The sequence below is a fragment of the Gossypium hirsutum genome, chromosome D05, assembly GCF_007990345.1.
Source record: "Gossypium hirsutum isolate 1008001.06 chromosome D05, Gossypium_hirsutum_v2.1, whole genome shotgun sequence".
Classification (NCBI taxonomy): domain Eukaryota; kingdom Viridiplantae; phylum Streptophyta; class Magnoliopsida; order Malvales; family Malvaceae; genus Gossypium; species Gossypium hirsutum.
In genome coordinates this window covers 16,488,893-16,507,558 of record NC_053441.1, presented here as the reverse complement: position 1 = coordinate 16,507,558, position 18,666 = coordinate 16,488,893, and the positions used below count along the sequence as shown (strand labels likewise).

General features: G+C 32.3%; 3 protein-coding genes across 4 annotated transcripts; all 3 read left to right on the top strand.

Moving 5' to 3' along the window:
* The first annotated feature begins 804 nt into the window (after nt 1-804).
* On the top strand, nt 805-1,954 carry LOC107905539 (E3 ubiquitin-protein ligase ATL23). The gene has a single exon (XM_016832203.2). It carries the CDS (start codon nt 1,241-1,243, stop codon nt 1,730-1,732), a length of 492 nt encoding a protein of 163 aa, XP_016687692.1. The 5' UTR covers nt 805-1,240; the 3' UTR covers nt 1,733-1,954.
* An 8,210-nt stretch (nt 1,955-10,164) lies between these two features.
* LOC107905541 (probable nucleoredoxin 2) lies at nt 10,165-13,850 on the top strand. Of its 2 annotated transcripts, none has more exons than XM_016832206.2 (3): nt 10,165-10,782; nt 12,368-12,862; nt 12,986-13,850. In XM_016832206.2, the coding sequence occupies exons 1-3, from the start codon at nt 10,618-10,620 to the stop codon at nt 13,616-13,618; spliced, it is 1,293 nt and encodes a 430-aa protein (XP_016687695.1). In that variant the 5' UTR covers nt 10,165-10,617; the 3' UTR covers nt 13,619-13,850. The 2 variants fall into 2 exon arrangements, with proteins under 2 accessions (XP_016687695.1, XP_016687694.1); XM_016832205.2 differs by having other exon boundaries at nt 10,393-10,782; nt 12,365-12,862.
* Nucleotides 13,851-14,670: 820 nt separating this feature from the next.
* Nucleotides 14,671-16,214, top strand: LOC107905543 (V-type proton ATPase subunit B 2-like). Its single transcript, XM_016832210.2, has 2 exons — nt 14,671-15,051; nt 15,559-16,214. The coding sequence occupies exons 1-2, from the start codon at nt 14,745-14,747 to the stop codon at nt 15,675-15,677; spliced, it is 426 nt and encodes a 141-aa protein (XP_016687699.1). The 5' UTR covers nt 14,671-14,744; the 3' UTR covers nt 15,678-16,214.
* The last annotated feature ends 2,452 nt before the right edge of the window (nt 16,215-18,666 follow it).

The window sequence follows — 18,666 nt, the reverse complement described above, 5'->3', positions numbered from 1 at the left end:
AATTAATTGTTTAATCTTATCTTTGGATGGGACCAGATTTAACAAATAAATGAAGTCCCAGATATTTCTACCAAATAAATAAAGAAATTAAAGTCCCAGATGTAAGAAATCGATAAAAGTGTAACCTTTTCCCCAAATCTTGGTTTATGACATCTGGGAACTAAAATATCAAAAATTGTCATCATTGTTTGCAGGTCTATCATTAAAGATAAACATCGGAGCAATATTTATAATGTTGTGGTGTCTTTTGAAGCTGTAAAGCTACGTATTTCATCCTCAGAAGAGACTCAAAATTTGTTTAGCCAGAAGCCCCTCTCTCCCTCTCGTCTCATCACGAACCTGTTGGCTACGAACCTTAAAAGTGAGTTTATAGTTTATCTATGTAATGGAGGGGTGGCCCCAAAAGCAAAGACTTTTTGAAAACCGTACTCAATTACTCATCGACAGTTCGACATCCAACACTAATAGCCCAAGCAGCTGTCCTGGATCCTCGTCAGCAAGGGAGACCGAACTCTAGTTTAATCAAAATTTGATTCTAAGGTAGGGTTAGGATCAAATGATTAATTGGAAGAAACATCGGAGGCAATATTGTTCTCTTTTTTATCGTTTTCTTAGATGCAATGATATATGCAACACTGCCTATAATCAATTCCATCCTTCCATTTCCCTTTTGGCAGATAAAAAATTCATTTTTTAATAACTAGTTAGGTGAAATGATCCCATTCCTTTTCGTTTTTTTTTTTTTTGGTTTATAGACATGATCCCATTTTAAATAAGGGTCCCATTCTCCACAATGGAACGCAACAAAAAGACTATTTATTAGCAGTATTTATATCATTGAATGGGCCAATCCGAATCTCATTGCCTATAGTTTTTGTGTAAGTCAAATTTCCAGAGTGACAACTCTCACCACCTGGCTAGAGTCCGCCCAGACGCAGCCCTGATCAAGTGCTTCCTCACCAATCAGCCTCGGCTTTCCCACGCACCATCAAGGCCCTGTAAAACAATCTTGCCTAACGTGTTGTTTAGGTTCTTAAATCGAATCATTATGAGTTAGTGCTCAACACTGTCTTTTATTTTAAAACAGCTAACTATTTCAGGTTTTTTACCTTTCCTTTTATAGTCGTTGCCACCTGAATCTCTCACTCAAAACGCTCCCCCACCCTTCCTCCTTCCCAAGAAGGAATCACTCCCTCCCCCCTTCAACTTTACGCTTTTCCATAAACTAGAGCTAACTATTATGCGCCATGGAGCGCACCACCTCCCTCCGCCTCTCCTTACTCCTCATCCATCACCCACCATAAACTCCGCCGCTGCAGCCGGCGGCCACCATCACCCAATGCTGGTTTCCGTTTTCTTAGCCCTTTTGCTTCCATGCGCCGGCATGAGTGCAGTTTTTATCGTTTACGTCTGTATCTTATGGTATGCTTCAAATTATCGGACAGATAATCCAGGGACGTTGGCCACTAAGCAGGTGGGGGAGAAAGGGTTGTCGGTTTCAGAGCTGGAGAAGCTGCCTAAGGTTACAGGGAAGGAGCTTGTGTTGGGGACTGACTGCGCCGTTTGTCTGGAGGAGGTAGGTGCGGAGCAACCAGCTAGAATGGTTCCCGGTTGTAATCACGGGTTTCATTTGGAATGCGCTGATACATGGCTTTCCAAGCATCCGATTTGCCCTGTTTGTAGGGCCAAGCTTGAGCCTATGCTGTTCGACCCTTCTGATGTTAATCCCTGACAAGCCTTAAGAGTTAAGCCCTTAACTTTTATAAGAAACAGGAAATGGTCCTCTTTCTAAGAGTGTATAAAGTTCAGTGTTTGGTGTTTATATGAAGATTTTCCTGGGGAAGAGAAGACCGTTGTTCATCTAAGTTTATCACTTTCATATATCAACATGCATGTATGGGTTTTCTCTTTCTTCTTTTGTGATATGGTTAAATCGATTTACTTCTTCTTTTTTGCTTGCTGGGTAAAAGTCCTCCATGCTTGAAGAGCCTCCTTTTTTTTGCCGTGGAAGTTGAAAAAAAAAAAGGAAGATGATGATTCAAAGGGAAAGCAAGAAAAATTTTGATGTTGAATACCTAAAAGAGTAAAAGTGAATACACATGAAATGTCACGGGTGCCATATGGTGCAGATGTCAGCACCAACTACTACAAGTCTACAACTATTAATCGTGTCAAAAAACTATAGCTTTTAGGAATCCTTTACTTTAATCTCGTTTGATGTGAATAATCTTGATTAATGCAGTATATATCAACAGCTAAGATATATATGAAGAAGTTATAAGATTATATAATAAAGTTGAAAGAGAAGCGTAGCATTTCCATCAATGGAAGAGGCCAAGGGCAGGCAGGTTTAAGCCACCAACCCAGGGGATCAAATCACATTATCTGTTTCATATTTTATGCTCATAATCCATAATGAAATTAAGTGAAGAACACCAGTCATTGTGTATCGTGTACCTCACTATCGGTGTCAGCTGTCTATTTATGGATGGTAAGAATAGTTGGTTTTGATGTCTTTTTTGCCCAAGTAAATGAATGCAAGCAAGAAATTAACTTAAATCATCTTACAGTATTTATTAGGCAATGTGATTGCCACCTGACCATCCACCACATGGCTTTAATTATATTCCACGGTTTACACTAACACACCACCTAATCCAACCTAACTAGAATTCAATCAGATTTGCCAAAAAGTAATAGGCAATGGCTTGGAGTTTGCCTTTGAGGTTCATACCCTTACGAGTAATGATCAGTGAACCTGAAAGGAAATGCTGACAAAGTCTACTGGTATTTGTTTAAAGTTCAAACGTTCTTCGTAGAAATATTTTTGTGTTACCAGACTTTCTTTTTATAGAAGAAATATTATTTGATAACATATTAATTAGTGAATACTATAACAACATGAAGTACAAAAATATCAGTATATCATCTCAACTATCTTCATGCATTCTTTACCCCTTTAGTGATGGAGATAGGTTTAAACATAAAATTTGATCCTCATAGTGCTAAGTGACTGAAATTTCACAGGCGCAACATTTTGTTACTTAACATCAATTTAACATTGTTTTTTAAAAATATTTTTGAGAAATAATACACTTCTTTTATCGAAAATAAAAATTTTAACTTTTACTACCAATGGTAAAGTGACTAAAATTTACCTCTATCAAATCAATTATAAAATGTGATTTAAAGGAAGTTTAAAAGATTCCCTTTGGAAATGAGTTAATATGGGGACAACTCGTTACTCATTATATTATATATAATTTGGTATGATTATTTCAGAAATCAGAACCTCCCCCAACATCTTTCCCAAGAAAGCGAGAAGAATGACGAAGACAACAATCCCATTAGCACCCAATAAAAATAACCCAATGATAATTGCACAGCTTAATTATCCCAAGCCCCAATACTGCCATGACACTTGCCTTAGTACAAATCGTCATAGGTTGTTAACATCCACATTATCTATTTTTGCATTTTTTAACTTAATGAATAAATAAATATCTTTTATATGTTTATTTTTAATAATTTTTGCATTTACCATATTTATATCCACTTAAATTAGGATTGGATATTTGATATATTTTTATTGAGAACATTTTTTTCTAATTATTTATCTTCTTTTTTTTTGTAATTTTCCAATCAAATATACTTTTAGAAAATGAAAGCAATTTTTTTTTATTTTTAAACCCAATATACCTAATTAAGGATAATACTACCCTCACATTCCGCGGACTATAGGCCCCGGAGATGCAACTTTTGTTTTTCTCAAATCACAACCTTTTTTTTTAAAGGATAATGTGATGTTTGGTAAAATGTCTTTTTATAAAATATTTTAAGTGGTATTTATATTTTTAAAAATTAAATTAAAATTAAAAAAATTACTGTATATATGGTTAATAAAATAAATAATTATTAAAATTTTGTGTATAATAAAAAATATTGTTTTAAAATTAATTAAATATATTATTTCAAATCGATAATTCTTTGGAGAATAGGATCATTTACTTAAATGGATAACATGACTATTTTACTTATGTAAGTTTAATAATTATTTCTTTTTTATTAACCGTAAGTTTAATTATTTGTTTATATATATATATTTTGTTTTATTAGTTTTTCACATCATGTTTATATTATCCATGTGGGAAAAACAGTATACATGTTGAATTTTCATTGATTGATTTAACAATTTATTCATAATAAAACACATATTGATAGTTTATGTATCACATTGGATATTTTATAAAAATACAATTACCATAATAAAAACAAATACTGATGGTTTAGGTACCACAGTGGACATTTAAACATAATATATAAGTTAATTTTAAAAACATGATAATTGATATTAGATTGAATTTAAATAAATAACGTGAAATATAAATATTATAATAGTATATTGTGTGAAATTATATTTTTTTATATTTTAACTTAATGTTAATTATCAATTAGTGAATGCATTTAAATATTGTGATAACTGATCAATTTATTGTAATATTATTTATATTTTTAAACATCTATTTCAATCATAATAGTGTATTTTATTTTTTAAAAATAATAAATGAAAAAAAAACATTTTAAAATAATTTTAAATTTTATAGTGGCTTATTATGTAAATTTGTAAGTTGAATTATTGAATATAAACAAATTAAAAAGAAGTTGTGAGAATATAACTCGCTAAACATTGATAAAAATCATATAAAAAGAAGGGGTTTATGTTGCAAAATTTCCCTCCACAAATATTTTTTATCTCTCAGTGCCACATGTAACATATGATATCCTCTGGAACTCTAAACTTTAATTCATTTATTAATTAAATTTTTAAAAGGGAGAAAAATATTATAAGCAACGAATTTTATTTTATCTTTTCTCTTTTTTGGTTTCGACTTTTCCATCTTTGAATATTCTATTTGGTATTTCAACATTGTCAACTTCATTAATGGAAGATTGATTAACATTTAATGCCTGGGGTTGACAAGGCTTTCGGTATTGAATGTTCATCAATATTTCTTTAAAAATGACGGCAGTGAAAGAAGTGGAAGGGAAAGCATTACAAAAGAGAAATCGAGCCAGGAAATCTTTTAAAATGGATCAAGCTAAATTTGGTTAGTTCATACCGGAGATGGAGAAATGAGTCTCATGATTAATCTTTTTTGAGTTACTAGCATGACATTTGTGGAAGAATAAATTTTTTTTCATCCTTCAGGGTCTTTCATGGAATTTTTTAAAAATTATTAAGATTTTATTATGTTGAGGAACATAATACAGTGTATTGTAAAGTTGGGATCGGAATAGTGAAAGTAACTTAGGGTGAATTTGGATGGGCGATTGGGTGCGGTGCGGTGCGTTTAACTTACTTTTTGTCTCACGCTTAAGTATCTAATCTCACCGCCACTGCTGTTTTTACACTAACCGCAGGTAAACGCACCGCCCATCCAAACTCACCCTTAGATGAGGAAAGCATTTTAGGAAATTATAGGAATATTAACAATAATGAGTGATAATTTTAGGAAATTAATTTCACGAGTTTCATTACACCAAAAAAAAAAATGATTGCTTACAATTTTTTTCCAATAAATTGTAGAACATTTTCAACGTTCAAAATTTTAATTATTTAGTTTTAAAACAATTTAATTAAAATTAAATTAAGTTTAAGAGTATAGTAGATATGAATGAATGTATAATAATAATTTTTATGTTTTCAAAAATTAATGAAATGATTTTTTATAACTATAAGTTATTTCTTTAATTAAATTTTAATTTCTAAATTCTAAAAAAAATAAAAGGCAATTTTTCTTTTGCTTTTTTAGTGCCGTGTTTGTTTTTTTAGAGAGATTTGTTTATACCGATATAAAGTTAAACGGTAATTTTATAATTTTTTATAACTTTTAATTTATTTGTATTTGTATTTGTATTTTTTAAAAATTTTAATCTTTAAAGAATAATTTTTTATAATGTCACGCCATAGATGCATGTAATTTCATGTCAACATGTAATTTTATTATGTTAAAAATATTTGAAATTATTAATTATTTTATTTATATAAATAAATTAATAAAAATATTTGTTTATATTTATCATTATGCTAAATATATTTTGTTTTTTTAAATAATCTATTTTTTTATAATTCTTATATATAATATTTATATGTCAAATATTTATTTTCTTCACCTATACTTTGGGTATGGTGATTAATTTTTAATGTTATAAAATGAAATGATTATTTCAAATATAGTTATTATTTTTATATATAAATATTTCAAATACATATACAAAAATATATAATACTAAAATTTATTGCACCCTTGTTATGGGTTGAAAATTAAAGATTACACATATAAAAATTATATTTACTAAAAATAATGATATTTGCATTAATTATTTGATTTTATATATGAAAAAGTTATAAACTAAAAAAAACTTGAAAACAATCTATTTATTAATTTAAAAAAAAAAGAGCTTGAAACAACATGAAATAAAAAATGCAAATGTTCTTAGAAGATGAATCAAACTTGGAATTCAATGATGAAATTATTATTGTTTAACCATCTAACCAAAATGTGTTAAAAACGTCAATTAAAAAAAACTTAAAACAACATGAAATAAAAAATACAAATGTGAGTAAGAAAGGAATCAAATCTGAAACTCAATGATAAAATCACTAACATTTAACCATTTGACTAAAAGAGTTGATGTGTTAAAAAAGTCAAAAAAATCCACCCTAAATCCCTAAATATCACAAAAATCGGCCTAAATCTTTTTTTAATTTCTTTTTGACATTTTCAGCAAATTTAGCCCCTTTTATATTAATTAAAGTAAAAAATCATCATAAAATAATTAAAAAATCAATAAAACTCTTAATTGAAAATTGCAATCACTTACTTAACTCATAATCAAAATTTAACAATCAATTGAACACTAAAATAGAGTTACTTTCGAAGCTCCAGAAGAGTTGTTAATTATTGACGTGGCAGCTGACATAAAAAAACAATGATGTACCATTTGACGTGAAAATATACTCACATACAGGGTTTGTGGCATGTTCTTAGTTTGTGGTGGTGAGTTAAGGGGGATGGTGGAAACCTTGTTATGGTGCTCTATGGTGATGTGTTTGGTGAGTGTTGAATGTTGAATATTGAGTATGTAACAATGGTGGTGGTGGTCGAGCAAGGGTAATGGTAAACTGATGAAGGGGTTAGTGATGGAGTGAGAGTGAGAATAGATGATGAGAGTATTTAGTTGGGTGGAAATTTTGAGAGTTGGGAGGAGGGAGTGAAAAAGTGAAAATAAAATAAAATTTGAGCGTGCTTGATAAAAAAAGAAAAAATGAGAGGAAAGAAAATAAGAGAATCGATCACTTTCTCTCCTAATTCATAAAAATAAATCATTCTAAATTAAAAAGATGAGAGGAAAGAAAATGAGAGATATATATATTAATTTAAAATTATATATTTTCAATTTTTTTTCATTTTTTAACTTTATCGAACAATGACAAAAAAGAATTTACTCCTTTTTCACTTTTCCATCACTATTAAACACATCTAAATATTAAGGATATGAGAGGATCAAATGATAGGATTGATGTAGGGCATTAAGGTGAGTGTGTCAATGGTGTATTTAGGTAGAGTGACATATATTAGTAAAAGGAAGTTGCTAGTGGAACAATAGTAGAATGATGATGTTGGTTTTGATTTTGAGAAAAAAATTGAGATAATGTATAAACATTAAAGATTATTTTTAAATTATGATTAAATTAACATAATCAATAAATGTTAAATTTGTTTTTATGTTAATTTTAGAATTATCATATAATCTTTTCATTACCAACGGGGATAACAAAAAAAAAAAAACCTTTTAAACATAGATGAGAATTTGATTGGGTGTTACAAGCAATGGAAAAAATAAAAGGCAAATCGGATCAGCCGATCAGGTCATTTGTCTAAATACTTATGGAAGACATAAAAATACTTGCGTGTTAGGTTTTTTTTTTATGAGTAGTGAGATCACCCCTAATGAGGTTAAAAACAATAATAGCGGTGAAATTATTTACTGTAACAATGAGATTGAATACTATAAAGATGAGATTGATATCTATTTGAGTTCAATCGCAATGGTGACGATGAGGTGAATTATAATGAAAAGAGAAAATGACAATAAAGGATTTTATCTAGAAGACATAAATATAATAGGAAAAAATACGTAAATATTTAACAAAAAAACAAATTTTATTTGATATTTATGAAATTAATAAATACATTAAATTTTTATTAAAATTATATCTATATCAAATAATATTTTTATTAATATTAAATAATTAAAAATAATAATGTATAAAAAATAATTTATTATAAATATAATACTTAATTAAATTTTGTTGAAAATAAATTTATTTGAAATAATATTATGTATATATAAATAAACAATAATTATACATAAAATATTTCTATTATTTAATTATAATTTATTGTATTCGTTACTTATTAAAATAATAAAAATATTAATGAAAAGGAGAGAGAGAAACGCTGAATAAAAGAATAAGAAAAAATTCAACAAATATTAGAATAATAAAAATATTATTGAAAGATGAAATAAAGAAATAACTCTGAAATGAGAATGAAAAGAAATAATATATGAGTGAAAGAAGAAAAGAAAAAACAAATAAAAGTTACTAAATTTTTACTCGACCAAAAAGTTCCGATCTGAATTTAAGCCTCCAGTGAAGTGAATGCATTCTGAAGAATGCTACCCAAATGCCCCTGCGTTTACCAGCATATCAGTTTGTAATTTATTTTAGCCTGAAATGCCAACGCACTGGAGCCCCAGTGGGGAGCCTTATGGCGCCAAGTGTTCCATAAATAACAGGACACAAGCGCCAATCGCGCTGGGCTTGCAGTTCACCAAGTTCCATCAAAACAGGAATAGAGAGCAGTTGCTTTTTCGCTTTTCCTCACTTCGACACGGCAACGTGTTTGACACGTGGTCTTCCTTCCCTGGCGATCTTTGTTTGTTGTGGGACCCCATCTCTGAGATTCCAACAGTTGAAAATCAAATCATTGAAGTAAACCCAACAACTCCCTATATCGCATCACGTGACATCTGTCCTCCTGCCTTCCACGTGCCCCGTCCCGTACGGCCCCAGATATTTGCTTCGTTCTTCCCAGCTATCTCCCTTGGCACCATAAATTTGACCCATCTTCTTCCTTTTCTCATCTTAACTCTCCCATAATTTTCTTTCTTTTTACGTACATAAATATTTTTTTAGTGAAATCAAAAGGGAAAAAACCCTTAAAATTATACCATACGTTTTATTTAAATTCTTACGTGTTGATTGAGTGACTGACTCTTTTTAATGTTGGAATATTTTATTGTTTTCTTTATCAAACATTTATGTTTTGAGTACAGCAAATAGATATTTTGGTTGAGGTGTTCGGCTCGCTTGTTGTTATGTGGTGTTGGCTTAGTCGGCCCATAACAACGGGGATTGAGAACTCAAAGCCAAACTACTACAGGCATCTATTATAGCCGTCACCACTCCTCGCACGCATTGATATTTTGGAAAGTAGATATGATGGTATCATATATGAAATAATTTTACAACCCTAAAATCTATAGAATATATATGAAATGAAAATTTAATATTTTAAATTTTATATAACTTATTAATATATTCATTTTTTATAAAAAAATACTTACGATATAACAAATAAATGATTCTGTTCGAAAGTATTCAAGTGTGATAGCCTATTCCCATAATTATGGCTTTGATCTTCTTAAGAGTTTTAGGGGGGGAAAGCAAATTCTAACAAATTGATATAAAAAAATAAAATGCACCAAATTAAACGCTTCTCTTTTCTAATTATTCTGGTTTTTAAAATAAAAAACTAAAATGCACCAAATTGATATAAACAGATGGGTCTAAAATAATTACAAAAATATTCTTAATTTAAAAATAAAAGAAAATGGAATTACGTTTAAGATGAAAACTTTCGGATACAAAAGCATGATATGTACGTTTAATATTTACATTTAATAATGTGGTGGGATAAAAAGAAATAGATAAGTAAGAGTAGCGGTAGAGAGCCATGTGTCCCCTCTCTTTGTTGGGCTTGGAAAACATCAAATTCTTTATGAGAACACGGGACCTCACTGTAACCATGCCTTTGGTAACGGTGGATATAGAAATAATATCCAAAACATGGACATCTGGTACCCAAAGGAAAAAAAGAAACATGGACATCCATTTCTTTAAATGTAATTTTCAACCTTAAAAGCACGCTGTTTTTTTTTTCTTGGCCTAAAAGTTAAACACGTGGCAGATTGCGAACCTGACAAATAAAATACGAAAGGTTCATATATAAAGATCGGTCGGCTCAGGATGGGCAGCAACATTATAGTTAATGTAGGTGAGCAAGAGTTTGGGAATTCTCTCTCATGGATATTGGTGTGAATGCAACGTGTTATGAGTTGATATGCATTATGATGCGCGGTGAGTGACGTGTAAAGATGGGTTCCGATCCATGGGATATAAGCACGGAGCCGGGTAATTGACTCAACCAAAACACATAAAACCAAAAGGCAGAGAGAGATAGAGAGAGACACAGAAAAAGAAGAGTGATGAAGGTGGAGATGAACTTGGACAACGATTCCAATAATCTGGTTCAAGCTCCGACAAACGGGGACTCTGAGAAGCTTTCGCCCTCCACTTTATCTTCTCTTTTGGGTTCTAAAGATCGTGATTATCTTCTCTGCTCCACTGCAGCAGCTGCTGAAACTGATCAGGTTATTAACGCAGCTTTCTTATTTTCTTTCCATGGATGGAATAATATTTGGTAGCAATATACCTTGGGGCGGGGGTTGTTATTCATGGGTTGTTTTTTTTCTTTTCCGAAGCATCTTTTCTTTATCGTCTTCTCTCGGTATCTAATAGTGGGTCACAGATGAAAAGCATGCACTCAACTTTTGGCCTAACTCATTCATGCCTTCATAGCAATCCTATTCTGCCAAACCTTTCTGCTTAGACCGACTTCCGTTTTCTAGCTTTTTTTTTCCTTCTCTGCCCAAGACTCCATATGAAAACTACACAGTACAGACACCAGCATACGAAACTTCTAGAACTTATATTACTATTTCGTAATATTTTACCCTAAAAATTAATTAAACTTTATTAATTTAAAAAAAAATACCAACAGATGATGTAGCAGATGACTATTGTCTATCTTTGAAGAGATTTGTTTGGTAGCGAGTGCTGGAAATACCAGACACATGGCTAGTTGGCGTTAAGTTGGTTGGTTTGCTTTGGGACGAAAATATAGCATTACTGCAATAGTCGGCAGTCTTCAAACTTGACCTATTAGTTGTATTAAACAATTTTTGTTAAAGAGAGAGAGAGAGAAAGAGAGGAAAGTTGATTAGGGTTTTCAAAATGGAAAAAAGTCGCCGGCTCGTTCTCTTTCTTCAGTGTACTCCATTGTATGTTTCTTTAATGTTGACATGTCCGTTTTTCCATTTTGACTTTAATTTAGTATAATATGGTGGGTTAATTTGAATGTCTAACAATGGAGTAACTGAGTTTATGTTTTGGAAAAATAGTTAATTTCATGTATTAGGGCGTCTGCTAAACTAGATTTTAATTGAGAGATTTGGAATGAACAGCAAATTTCCTCACTTGTTATGGTACTATCAATCTTTTGATTACTAAAAAAGAAGAAACATGTAATTACCTGGGATTGAGAAGTGAACGAGTGTATTAGATGCATAATGTAAATGCGTGATTCTGTTGTCGGCAATCCAACATTGCCCAGAAAAATCGGTGGTGAAGAAGTACTCTTTCTCGGTGATGTTTGTCGTGGTTATGTTGCCCTTGTGGGGAAGGATTCGTAGTGGGGCGGGCGGGCTCGTGGGCTAATTCAGACCCCACCCCATCCATCACCTTTTCTCTTACTGGACTAGGTGTGGGGGTGCATTGTGATACTCTTTAGTCACGAGAAACAAATGCCAAATATGCCTGTCCTCGTCAATGGGTCAATTCCTTTTCTGCATTGCGGTTTTGCTGTGAACAACTAAGCTGAGAAGACATGTGGCGCTGCTTTTCACCTCCCTTTAGCCTCACATTCACGCTATATCCGTAACACACGTGGCGTATGCATTATCCTTACAGTACTGCAAACTTTGGGGCATGTACTTCATGCCAACTTTCTTGGTTTTAGTCACAGATGCATTTCCATACATGAAATATAATGTTCTGACCGTACAACAGACGTTGGTTCTAAAAAAATGTTCGTGGGAAAATGGAGTTGACTTTTCGTTAGCCGTAAATGGCTCCAATTGACCTTCCACGATTACTTGATTTTTTTTTATATAGCAGGTGAAAATTTCGGATCTAGAGGGCAAGGTGATCGGAATTTACTTCTCAGCTAACTGGTACCCACCATGTAGAAATTTCAACCGAGTATTGATTGGTGTGTATGAGCAGCTGAAGAGCAATGGATCTAACTTTGAGATTGTATTTGTGTCATCTGATGAAGACTTGGATGCCTTCAACAGCTACCGTGAAAACATGCCATGGCTTTCGATTCCCTTTTCTGATTTGGAGACAAAGAAGGCCTTGAATCGAAAATATGACGTGGAAAGCATTCCTTGCTTAGTTATTTTGCAGCCTGACAACACCAAGGATGATGATACTTACTATGATGGCGTAGAACTCATTTACCGGTATGGGGTTGATGCCTTCCCATTTACCAAAGAAAAGTTGGATGAATTGCGAAGGGAAGAGAAGAGGAAGCATGACAGCCAGACCGTTACCAATTTATTAACAAACCCTGAAAGAGACTATCTCTTGGATCAAACCATAACTAGAAAGGTCAGTCACTCAGTGCTTAGTGCTTACAATTGCCTATTTGTAATGGTTTAATTTATTCGAGGTGGAGGAGAAGGCATTTTAAAATGTTTTCTGGGCTGATTCAATCGTTAATTTCCTTTGCAGGTGCCGGTTGATTCCTTGAAAGGTAAGACAGTTGGGCTGTACCTCTCAGCGCAATGGTGCATGCCTTGTGTTGAGTTCACTCCAAAACTGATATCCATCTACCAGAAGATCAAGCAAGCTTTGCAAGAAAAAGGTGGTGGTGAGGATTTCGAGATCGTTTTCGTGTCAAATGATCGTGATCAAAGTTCGTTCGAATCCTACTTTGGTACCATGCCATGGCTGGCGTTGCCTTTCCGAGACCCCACGGCCAGAACCCTTGCCAAGTACTTTGATGTGCAATGGATTCCTTGTTTGATAATTATAGGCCCCGACGGCAAAACGGTAACCAAGCAAGGCAGAAACCTTATAAATCTGTACCAGGAAAATGCGTACCCTTTCACAGATGCCAAAGTGGAGTCGCTAGAGAAAGAAATGGAAGAGGCAGCCAAGAGCTTACCAAGAAGTGAATACCATGCAGGACATCGGCATCTGCTAACGTTGGTATCAGAAGGCAGTGGAGGGGGCCCCTTTATATGCTGCGATTGTGATGAGCAGGGATCTGGTTGGGCTTACCAATGTCTGGAGTGTGGGTACGAGGTGCACCCAAGGTGCATCAGAGCTGTCACCCCTCAAAGCTCAATTGAAGACAGGTGACTGTCACCTCACCTCACCTCACCTCAACTGGCCTTTATGCTAATTGAATTCTGATCAATCCATCATGCCATCAGCTCTTACTATCTATAATTCTATCTCTATATCACTTGATATGTGGGTTTTCTACTGAGAATACTATGTTATTGTAGCTAAAGCCGTCAACATCATGTGAGTGTAACAAATAAAATGTGTGTTCCAACCTTTTTTTTTTTAAATCTTTCATAATTTTTCATGTTTGGGTTAATATCTATTTTTTCGAAGTTATGTTCATTATTCAAATTTGTACAATATATTTGATCCTTGTTGTGCTCGAACTAAATATTAAGCAAGCAGTAAACGAAACGAACTCTGGTGCAGAATTCAGCTTGATTTGTCGCCTCAACTACGTGACGTCAGCCATGAGCGTTTCAGTGCTGACATGGCCACTTCGCCCATCCCCGCCAGAAACCATGCAAATGAAGCTTCTTCGAAGTTTCCATTCTTTTTCATAAGAAAAAGAAAGAAATAATAGTTAGGCAGGGGTTTTGGTTTTGAAATCTATCAAAGTGATTGATTGTTATTTTGAGTGGAAGAGAGTTCAGAAAAAAAAAGGTTACATGTAAAGTTCTATGTTATGAAGCTATTAAATAATGTGTTTATGTAGAATAATTGAAATTAATTTCATAAAGTCGTACAAACGAAATATATAAAAGTTATAATTAGCTTGAGCATATTTCAACCAAATGATAGTAGGCGATAAAACAAAACACACACTCTCTCCGTTAAGGAGAACAATATCCAAGAGCTGGGACAACATTGCATCTTAGGTAAACAAGATGACCCCACTCACATTTAACTCTAACAATGTATCGCCTTAACCCACTAATTAAAAAAAGAACACCAAATAGTAGTATACAAAGATTAAAGAAATCACATCAAATTCTAATCGCGGTAAGAAATATGGATCGTTTACAAATTTAGATTCAATCAGATCACTTGCCAAAAAAACTGCGGTAGCTTGCTTGAATTTGACATGGAGGAGGGAACTCTGGAGATGGTAATGGGTAAGTTAATCATTTACTGTCATGTTTACATTTGCTTGAAAAGTCTGATAATCTCCGTGGTGTATATATCTACACGATAGTCTATGATGTTATTAATGAAGTTTGAACTGACAGTATGCTTGATGATCTTGGTTCAATTTGTGGACCTCTGTGATTTTTTTTTTGGCTGTGAAATGAACCAATACACATTGTCTGGAAGCCATATGTTTTTTTTCCATTCTCTTATTCCACTTTGCCACCTGTTCTGTGGATTCACTTCAAGGATCAGGAAGAAGACAATTTTGCCAGTGTTTGTTGCTATGGGGGTAAACAATGGAGACCACTCAATTTTTAAGGGAGAATTCGAGGAAGATGGATCTATGGAGAGAGTGATCCTTTCTCTTGAACCTGGTAAATTTCATCAATTAATCTCTTTCCGGCCATTTTTCTTTTCCTGCAAAGTAATTCTTGTCATTGTCAGTTTATATTTCATCGTCGATGACATGTGCTATGAGTATTCATTTGAAGAAATTAGCCCCATCACTCTGCTTCTTTTTCCCTCCACAAATGCTATATTTGATGCGTTTACAGGCATCGCCACAATTGAATGAATTATCACTCCTCGAATTACACTGACAACTGCTGAGTATTTGGCTTATGAATGTGGGAAACATGTTCTGGTTATATTGACAGATATGAGTTCTTAGGCAGATGCTGTTCGTGAGGTACATATGCTTTATTCATTGGGAGGATATATGGAACACAAATTTGCCAAATTATTTCCATACTGTCAAATGCTAGGGACTTAGAATGCCTAAACTCTGATAAAAATGAAGAATTGATGCTCTGTTGGATTATCATGTTTGGTAATGCAATGCTGGACTTATGTCATTCATCTTGTTTTACATGTGCCTATAGGTATCTGCTGCTCTGAAGAAGTCCCTGGAAGGCGTGGGTATCCTGGTTATATGTATACTGATTTGGCCACTATTTATGAATGTGCGGGGCGTATAGGAGGAAAAGGTTCCATCACCTAAATTCCTATTTTGACCATGCCTAATGATGGTAAGAGGCAACTTGAACACAATTTAGCATTTTCAAGTTTTAACACTGGTTATCTGGCAATAATATTTGGTTAATTATTATTTATGTTAAAAAGTGGCCAACCATGCTGCAGTTATGTTTTTGTTGAAGTGCATGCAGTCTATTTGCATGCTGCAGCTTGTGTGCATGCTGCGTTAACAAGTTATCTGTTTTAGTTGCAATATAATTTAGTTTGGTTGAAAACGTACAAGCTTGATGATAGCTTGATGTGTTCAGGTAGTGAATGATGTGTTTAGTTGGCTTGTTTTAGTGTACAAGCAATGTTTCACAACTTCTAGGCAGATTAGTGGTGTTATTTGTGTTTCCTAAGATGATTGTCTATAAAAATCATGTATTGCTATGATAATGGTAATGAAAATCTGTGTTTTCATTCCTTGCTGCACGTTTGTGAGTGTAATAACCTGAAAATTACTACAGTAAGAAAGTAAGATAGCATCCTCGATATAGTAAAAATAAGGAAATAAAGTGACAAAAAGGAGAAATTTTGAGTTATGTCAACATTGGGAAGTATATTATGGTATATTATATATTAATTCAAGAAAGGACTAAATTGTAAAAGTAAGAAAAGTTTTGTTGTCCAATAGTAAATACTCAAAATTTGAGGGGTTAAAGAGTAAATATGAAAAAGTTGAAGAACCAATAGTGAAAATATTTTAAGGGTAGAATAATCTAGAAACTAAGGAAAGTGGATGAATTAGGACCAAATTAAAAAGGTGAAGAATTTTGAGGGACTAAATCGTAATTTTACCAAATTAAGTGATGACTGAAGGATGGAATTTTAAAAATTATAAAGGAAAAAATGGTCAATTAATAAGAGAGAGAAATCTAGAAGATAATGATGATGTTGGAGATATTTTATATTAAATAAATAAATAAATATTAATTTATTAATATTTTAATTTAATTTTTAAATTATATTTCATTTTTTATTAGTATTTTATTTAGTATATATAAGAAAAGGAAGATGAAAAATCATCCATTCCACCATTTTTCCATGCATTTCACGCTAGAAGAGAAGAGAAGAAAGAAAGTTTTGCTTTCTTTACAACTTGGTCCTCCCACCCAAAATTCACCATTTTCACTTAGAAATCAAAAAATTTCCATAGCCACCAAGAGAGAAAATTGATAAGGAGACTATGGGGAGCTAGAATATCAAGTTAGATTCAAGAAATAGAAGCTAGAGAGAGAGAAAATCAAGTTATAGATTGAAATCAATAGCACAAGGTAAGAATATCAAGATTTCAATATATTTTTAAGTTTGATATTATAGAAAAAGCATGGAAATGATGTTATAGTAGAGTTTTCTTAAATAAAGTCTTATGTTCTTGATATATTAATGAAGGAAAATAAGAGAAAGTAATGGGAAATATTATAGAGAAAGGGAATAAGGGTGTTATAAATTTAGTAATCAACATTTTGCACTAAAACAGTTTTAGACAGCAGCAGTAGGTTAACTTTGAAAAATCACCATAAATTGTGAAAATAGAATTAGAGTATGAATAAAATATGGAATTAAATATTATTGAGTCTAGTTTCTCATATAAGAAATGGTGTAAGCAATGAAATTGTAAATCATGAGATATAATAAATTTTGTGAGAAAAGGTCAGAATGAATTCGGGTTCCCCTGTTCTGACTTGGAAAAATCATTAAAAATTGTACAAAAATAATTATGGGTTAAAATTTATATTTTTAAAATACTTAATAAGTCTATTTTTAAGAGAAACAAACGGGGACATCATAAAAATTTTGTACAAAGAGATAATTAGTTTTTAGTGAATAGGGGTTGGAACTGTCAAACTGTGAAATAGGGGAAACTTTAAAGAATAAACTGTACTTATTGGCTAAATCAAAAATTTTGAAAATTTTATAGTAAGAAGATATATGAGTCTAGTTTCAGAGAAAATTAACAGATCTCAATTCAAAGTTACATAGCTCAAGATATAAATAATTTTGTGACTATAACTCAAGTGGATAGCTTTGAATGAATAAATAAATAAATAGTGAAATTATAGATAATGTTTCATATAAGCATGTTATATACATTAAGGTAGTGGAATGGAGAGGAGGAGGAGGAAAATATATGATTATTAAACTAGCATGAATTTTCATTAAAAATGACTAATTTGCATGGTTTAGGTTCAGGGACTAAATTGAATAAAAGTAATATTTTAAGGGTAAATTTATAAAAATGTCAAAAAAGTGACCAAATTGAATGAAATGAATTGTTTTATTATTTAAATTAATAAATTGAATGAAATATTAATTTAGATCAAGATTGGGTGAAAATTCGAGGAAAATATAAAAAATTACCAAAATATCCCTGAATTTTGATATTTCTGCAATTTAACCTAGTAAGTTCGTGTAACTTAAATTATATTCTTAAATGCTTGAAATGTTTGTTATTGATGTGAATATGATTTGAATGTTAATTGTATGAAAATTGATGAAATATTGATATATTTGATAAAAATGGGAAGAAATCCTGGTTAAATAAAAGGAAAATTCGATGGATCTCTAAAAAGGAAATGATGGTAAAAAGGATTTAGCCCGGACGGGTGATCCTATCCTGATATAGCTCTCCCGAAGAATATGTGAAAAATGGATTTAACCCGGACGGGTAATCCGAATTAGGGTCTGAATTTAGCCTGGACTGGTAATTCAGATCCAAGCTCATTAGAGTAATTGTCGTTGTAGGGGATTTAGCTTGGACTGGTAATCCCGACAATACTCTATAAGTTTATATTACAGGGGATTTAGCCTGGATTGGTAATCCCGCTGTAAAGATGAGGTTCGCGGGAGTGTACTCTGTGAAATGAAAATGTGCACACATAAATATGAATTGACGGACCCGGATTTGTACATTAAAGTGTACCCCTGAAAATCTATCAAAATTTCGAGAAATTCAACGGATAAATATGAAA

Excerpts from the sequence above, each read along its gene's own strand:
- LOC107905539 (XM_016832203.2), top strand. The coding sequence starts at position 1,241 with ATGCGCCATGGAGCGCACCACCTCCCTCCGCCTCTCCTTACTCCTCAT.
- LOC107905541 (XM_016832205.2), top strand. The coding sequence starts at position 10,618 with ATGAAGGTGGAGATGAACTTGGACAACGATTCCAATAATCTGGTTCAA. Across the intron at positions 10,783-12,364 it reads CAGCTGCTGAAACTGATCAG|CAGGTGAAAATTTCGGATCT; the intron begins GTTATTAACGCA and ends TTTTTTATATAG. Across the intron at positions 12,863-12,985 it reads ATCAAACCATAACTAGAAAG|GTGCCGGTTGATTCCTTGAA; the intron begins GTCAGTCACTCA and ends TTTCCTTTGCAG.
- LOC107905543 (XM_016832210.2), top strand. The coding sequence starts at position 14,745 with ATGATGTTATTAATGAAGTTTGAACTGACAGTATGCTTGATGATCTTG. Across the intron at positions 15,052-15,558 it reads GATCCTTTCTCTTGAACCTG|GTATCTGCTGCTCTGAAGAA; the intron begins GTAAATTTCATC and ends ATGTGCCTATAG.